The following is a 7,467-nucleotide window of genomic DNA, read 5'->3' as shown; positions in this document are numbered from 1 at the left end:
AAATCTTATTCTTTGTGGCACTGTCTCACTCTCTTGTTCTTTGATTATAAGTGTTAACATTTCTACACACTTCTTGTAAGTAAACGACACCCGCTTACAATGTAAAGTATAGTCACAGCACTGACAGTGATTATATCAGTATGGTTATAATTGTGATTATTAATATTACAATAAAACAGATAGCATAACGTCTATATAGAGCTGACACACGCACACGCATAATAATAATAATAATAATAATAATAATAATAATAGGTTTTGGCGGTAATGGCCTTCCATAATTATGTTTGTAAATGATTGATACACGCAAATTCATGCACGCAGGGCGTCGTGAACACACTGAATCTGGGCAACGCGACGTTTATTCATCTTTCTTGATGGCATTTTATCACGTTTTTGATCGTTGTGATTCGATCGTTTAGGGGCACGTTTAAGTAAAAAATTCTAAACACAAGATAATATTTCGTGATTGCGATACCGCATGAGATGTTAACTGAAGACTACGGCAGATGTATGCATCTTTGTTACATATAGCTACCTGTAGCGTTCCCGCTTTTATGTAGTCCGCTAATTTCTGAAACGCGATGAAGTCGTTGAGAAATGTCTTGATACCGAGCAGTTCGGCTACCAGCATCTGATCGTCTGTCTCCACACCCATTATGACCGTGACAGGTACGAACACGTACGAACAGATCAACTGTGAACGCAAACGAAACTGCTCTATCTCTCTGGCCGTATTTATACGCACACGAAAAGTAAAAGTAAAACATCGTGTAAGACGGGTACAAATTAGGTAAGCATATTATGATATTATCATGTAATTAGTCAATGTTTGTGCAGCTTTAACTAATTTGCTTTCATGATCGGGGAGCGATTCCATGCGACATTACTCTCTAATGCCATATAGGCAGCTTCCGGAAGTTATTGACTGTCCGTGATTCACGGTGACTTATGAAGCCAGACCTGACTAGATGGCTATATTTGCAATAAATTCACACCACGTCAGAACATACACAGCCGAATGCATGCGGTAAAAATGAAAGCGGGTTCATGCATATACTTCGAAGGATAGTGTTGGGTGGCCAACCATACCACCGAGCCAGGCCAGAATGGCATTGATCATCTTCAGAATGGAGAGAAACGCTAAGAGATTGACAGCGATGCTTGCTACGATCTTCGTGGACTGTGATGCACCGTTTGACGCCGCCTCGACAATATTCCGATCCCGCCTGCAAAAGAGTTACATGCGCCGTTGATTACTGATTATTGATTGTTGCAATGATCATATTGCCACAACGCTTATATATCGATGATCTTTGAATTTTGTAGGCCTATTTGTATTCCGCAAAAATTTGTTTGTTGCAATATAGGCTATGTGCAAAAATTTTTAATTAGTTCTACATGTGCAGCCTTCAGCAGTGAAATCGATGCATACTCACAAAAACCGTCGGCAGCCGCAGCAGCTGTGCCGCCGTATACCGCTTTTAATTAGTACAACTGTAGATGAGGTGTGAGGCGGAGGCGGAGGCCGACAAACAGATAGACAGATTGACAAACACGAGGAGCTAGAGAAAGAGAGAGGGTGATATAGGATCGCGAAGCTAGCCTACATTCACGGGATTCAAATTTCGTGTGCTAACTCTCACGGCCTGGGGATTTGTACGTCCGCTATTGTTTTGGTTTTCGATCGCTTTGTCTCCGGGCAGAGCAGCTTCGATACGGCGAGAGCTGCTGGGGCTGACATCACTGACGCCGACAGCAGATGACTCGCACTTATCTGTGGAAAAATACAGCGCGAAGAAACTACGTTACAGCTTCGATATGCTCCCTGCAACTGTCGTGACTAATCTATGCCCGTCTCTTCGTAAAGGCCACCACCACTTCTAGAATTCATAGCGCTACGGTATGACGTGTACGTAGCTGTACTAATTACGTAGTTTTTTGGTTAATTCAATAATTCTAGTTGCTTAGAAGAAATGTAGCTATTTGTGTCACGGATCTGGATCTTGTTCTATTACTAATCGTTATTCAAATGTACGTATATAGGTATAACAATACGCATATAACTGTGCAGCCACATCTACAGCGTTCACGCAACATAGGAACCTCATTATAGATCTATAGCAATAAATAGCTACATCAATCGTCATGCATCCGAATAGTTTTAAAACGGCATTCCCCCGATGAAATGTTTTTTTTATAAATGTTCGTATACACGCTATCATATCTTGATTGCTCCATAAAAATGCCACAGAACGCTACGTTTAGCGCAAACAAGAATATAGTTCGAAAAATGTAAACAACCCGTCAACTTAAAAAAATTGCTTGTACGCGTTCGCAGACGGCTAAGTAACACCGCCACGAGGGTTCAGATTAGCGCACGCTCGCTGATCTTTGATATTAGTTTCTTATTACATTGTGCAACAACCTGATAAAGCCTTTTAAAAGCCCGCACAGTAAAGTAGCATTTAGAAAATAACAATCTCTTAATCAAAGTTACTTCCGTTAATAAATATTTTCATTATGATACGAATTTGGGCTTGTTTACATACAATTTTTTATGACCTAGCTATAACGACGTACAGATATATTTTCAAGAGCTAATAACAGCTACTGGTATTATTGTATGGTATTATGTATTATTATGTATTAATTATTATTTATTATTTATTATTATGTATTATTTATGTATTATTATTGTATGGTATTATGGTATGGTAGGACTGGTATTATTGGCTCTTGATATTACCAAGTCAGGCAGTCGTGTCACTCAGGTGACGCTATATAAATATCTCTTAGCGCCTGAGCGTGCTACGCTTTTCTGCTGTCAACATTGTAACATAAGGTTCGAACAAGGCTGCTTTTTATGCCCAAAATGCTTGCATATAGACCACTACGTATACTTTGATTAGATACATTTGTAACGGAATCGTTTTTACCGCCTCCTTCCAACCTACGCTATTGACTTCGTATCTTGTAGCACTGTGTATAGTTCATCGAATCTGTAAAGGTCGGTAAGAACTTTCTGCTGATTTGCGTCTGCTCACTACCCCCCCCCCCCCAATAGTAGGGCTGAGGTGGTGAGACCCGATTGGATAAATAGGGAGGCCGGGACGTCCTGTTCGCCTGCTCGGCGAGCAAGCGCGCACAGCTGAGCAAAACATACAGAAACACTGCGTACAGCGCCGCTGTCACATGGCATCAAAAATAGCCATCCAATGGACATCCAATTTTGTGTGTCATGTGATATTTTTAAGGATATTGATTGGAGACCGTCTGTGGCGTCTTAAAGGCATAATAGGCCCATCGATTATGCAATTTTAACGAATGCTAGAGTAACTGGCACCTTGTGTAGTTAATAAGTACATTACCTTATAGCCAAACGCGTATTAGTTTGTCCAATATCACTGCTGGTTACTAAGAAATGTCTAATTGAAATCCGCAGTCCACGAAATCAGTACATCGACATACGACGACAGATGGCAATAAAACGAAAACAATAAACACTTTTTAGGCAATGGCTATTGTATATAAGCTGTGCTACTGTTACTAACCATATATAGATGTAATATATAGGACAGACACTAGATACAAACACTCACAAAATATGTTTACTCTACCAGCGGTAAAAATATGATATTTGACCCCACCCATGTTCAACACCCTTTTTGAGTAGGAAACCTTGTTCTGACAACGTGGTTCCCATTAAATTCGGATTCAGCATACTCAAAAACCCCCATAGACCAATTTTCATGCTTTCTTCCGGAAGTGAACATCTTTGTCAATATTTGTCACCTATCCGCTTAACTATAACAGTAGCTCTGATTGTAATGAACGTGGAATCCACGTACGAATCACGGACGCTCGTGATAATGAAGTAGGCTGTGTTGGGGGCCAACGCTATAGGAGGATCGCGGACTAACCACGGCCACAGACTAAACATGGAAAGCAGACGGCACTACGCGTATTTACGTATATTGGTCAAACGAATACACCTGTGTCTGAAATTGAAGACATGTGGGTACCCGTTCATTAGCACCCACGATTATTTACTTGTGCCTCAATACCGAGAATACACCCAGAGATACATTCTCCTGATTCTACTAGCTCATTAGTCGTATATAAGCATCCCGAACCGAATTCGAGGCTTATTTGGTTGGCAACCAATTTAGCGTTGGCGCCAGATTACCAGATTTACGGATTTCAATTAGACATTTCTTAGTAATTAGCAGTGATATTGGACAAACTAATACGCGTTTGACTATAAGGTAATGTACTTATTATCTACAGAAGGTGCCAGTTACTGTAGCATTCGTCAACTTTGTATAATCAATGGGCCTATTATGCCTTTAAGCCCAACGCACACACCCGAGCAAAACACCGGAACGTGAAGCAAAACATGTTTCGCTCGATGTTCGTGGCTGTGTGCGGATTCCCGAAACAAAAAACATTGCTCAGCTGAGCGTGTTTCGCTGAACAAGCAATGTTTGATTCGCGGAGCGTGTTTTCGCATGAGCGTACGTTTTGCTCGGGTGTGTGCGTCAATTGTTCTGCTACACAGCGAAACGCCACAGACGGTCTCCAATCAATATCCTTAAAAATATCACATGACACACACAATTGGATGTCCATTGGATGGCTATTTTTGATATCATGTGACAGCGGCGCTGTACGCAGTGTTTCTGTATGTTTCGCTCAGCTGTGTGCTGTGTCGGGTGGCGTGTGTGCGCTTGCTCGCCGAGCAGAACGCGAAACGCTGGAAAACAAAATTTCGTGTTTCGCTCGGGTGTGTACGTTGTGCTTTATGCTTTAAGCCTAGCGCACACACCCGAGCAAAACACCGAGCATGCTCTCTTCTGCGGCTCCACGATACCCAGCCATCATGCAGTGGAAATGGTAGTCCCAATCGTCCCCACAATCAAAACCCAACTTGACCAACATATCCCACACTGTTTGGTTGAAACGTTCCACCGACCCGTCTGACTGTTGATAGTAGGGCACGGTCCACGTCTTCTCGATTCCTAGTAGGCGGTACATTCTGGCGAATAACCGAGATTCGAATTGCCGGCATTGGTCAGAGTGTGGTAGAATTTGTGACACTCCATCACAAGGCATTCCGCAGCTGTAGTCTAGGGTACTGCTCTGTACGCTGCCATCCACTTAATGAAATAATCGCTGGCTACCAGTATTTACTGATTGCTGCACTGCGTCGGTGATAGGAGCCAACAACGTCAATTTAATGTTCATGCTGCTCCGTGGGCGCACACACGCGATGCTAACGGCGCTTGTTGTCTTTATTAGTCGCTACGCCTGTTCACGCAAACCTCGCAGCGTTGGTACCATCGGCGGATGCCTAATTTGCATCCCTGGCCACGTGAACCTTTGTAGAGTCCGTTCAGTGGTCCTGTACACCCTCAAATGTTCGGATATTCGGCCACTGTGCATATTTCGCACGAGGAGCTGTCCTTAGAGTTAATGCCTAAACTGACGAACCGGCAAGACAACCGCTATAGCAATTCCTTGTTAGTCGTACAGTATCGCTGCTGCTTGGGTCCCAGACTTCGGCTGAAGTAGGTGATTATCCTCTCTTCCCCGTCTAGGCGATACGGTTATTTCTTTGGCTCTCCACATCCTAGAATTAACTCTCTATGTGTGTGCCGTTTCTTTCGGCGCACGGTTGTACCTCAGCCCATATACGTTCCCCGCCCCCCCCACTCAGTGTTATTTAGGGTACGCATATGCTCGTTCCCTCCCTTTGAAAGCACCCCCCTATCTCAGGACTGCTAAAATTTCTGAACCCCCCTTTCGAGTGTGTTTGTGTGTGTGTTTATCTTTCATTCTACTCTCTCAAACATGGTTCTGCTTCGTTCAAAGAGAGTTGTAGATTAATAGTAATAAATCATCTATGCTTACAGCATTACCAACAGCCCATACAGCTGTATGTTAAGGTTAAAGCCGCTGACACGTTCTGCAAAGTTATCGCCAACTAACTCGAGATTATTTATATACATGTTTACATCGCCAACGCGGTATTTTTCAGAGATGCTGACGTACCGCACAGAAATACATTTCACAAAAACGAAACCATATTTATAACCGCAGTTGTTTTGGTTTAATAATTCGTAAAATATTTCGTTTCTAGAAATCAGCGGGCCAGTGGCGCAACGGATAACGCGTCTGACTACGGATCAGAAGATTCCAGGTTCGAATCCTGGCTGGCTCGTAAATTTTAATAATGCACCGCTCAAAATAATGAACGCCGCCAATATGTCACCCGTTCGTCGCCTACATTAACAAAACTAAAGCAAGTGGCAGAGAATTTGCTTTGGCATTGAGGTGGCAAGTGGTTATTATGTGTTTTTGCATATTAATATGTACATAATATTATTATAAATATTGTTAGTTTACGACCAACACACGGATTCGTGCAACAAGCCAAGTGTCGATAGTGCGTTTACCTGCAACACATGCTGTCATACAACAGGCGATGATGCCTCCGATCAGAGCACGCACCGCCAATCCCGCCAGGTCGTGCTTACGTTCAGGCGCGAGCGTGCCGAGACATGCTAACGTCGTGCCTATCGAACCTACGTTGGAGAAGCCACAGATGGCGTACGTGGCTATCACTTGCGATCTAGCCTGAAACGAACGAGTATGATATATGACGGGCGAATATAAAGCCAAAGGGGCACATTATTGAGTCAGTAGTATAGAGTAAACCCATACACATCATATAGCCAACGGCATTAAACAGTACTTGCATCCAGCAACCGTCGTCGTCGGCGTCAACGTCATCATCATCATCATTATCCTCCTCATCCTTCTTCTTCTTCTCCTCCTCCTCCTCCTCCTCCTCCTCCTCATAATTATCATCATCATCATCATCATCATCATCATCATCATCATCTCTATCATCATCATCATCATCATCATCATCATCATCATCATCAATATGGAGGCTGTCGACTTCATCATCGCCATCGTCATCGACACCATTATCGTCGAAAAAAATTAAAGGTGAAATGTTGTTTTAATGTATGATCACACGAAAACTAATCGACATGATAAAACTTCTCGCGTGAGCAGTCTCCTCGGGTCCATCCGGTGAAAATCCCCATAGCAACGCAGTTCATAACAATATTTATAACTCAGAGGTCGTAAACCCCGGTGACATCAGGAGTACAAGAATCTCCCTTCTCGAAGTCATTCATGTGCACGGTTGCTACGCACAAATTAACGTCAGGCAACCACACAAGTTCTTATAACAGCAACCAGACTAAAAACACATCATAAACTCGTATACGTTAAATAAACGTGGTGTAATACTGTACCGTCTGTAGGCTGTAGCCATTATGTATGGAAGGCCATTACCGCCAAAACCTACCTATTTTAATAGCGCTTAAAATGTATTTTAAGCGCGATTGAATTCCAGCCAATCAGAACAGTGGTTTTTAATCGCGATTAAAA

At 42.7% G+C, this 7,467-nt stretch overlaps 1 protein-coding gene and 1 non-coding gene across 2 annotated transcripts in view; one reads left to right on the top strand and one right to left on the bottom strand.

Annotated features, from left to right (window-relative positions):
* Positions 1–7,467, bottom strand: part of LOC106809885 (solute carrier family 28 member 3-like) — a 28,286-nt gene that overhangs the window by 5,866 nt on the left and 14,953 nt on the right. Inside the window, exons 7-9 of the mRNA XM_014813121.1 lie at positions 1,647–1,777; positions 1,061–1,229; positions 539–697 (exon numbers count right to left, since the gene is read on the bottom strand). Of these exons, the coding sequence (XP_014668607.1) occupies positions 539–697; positions 1,061–1,229; positions 1,647–1,777 (459 nt within the window). The remainder of the gene's footprint in view (positions 1–538; positions 698–1,060; positions 1,230–1,646; positions 1,778–7,467) is intronic.
* Trnar-acg lies at positions 6,151–6,223 on the top strand. The gene has a single exon. It is a non-coding gene; the product is annotated as a tRNA-Arg (tRNA).

Source organism: Priapulus caudatus, unplaced genomic scaffold (assembly GCF_000485595.1).
Source record: "Priapulus caudatus unplaced genomic scaffold, Priapulus_caudatus-5.0.1 Scaffold394, whole genome shotgun sequence".
Lineage (NCBI taxonomy): Eukaryota > Metazoa > Priapulida > Priapulimorpha > Priapulimorphida > Priapulidae > Priapulus > Priapulus caudatus.
This window is presented reverse-complemented; position numbering and strand designations above follow the sequence as displayed.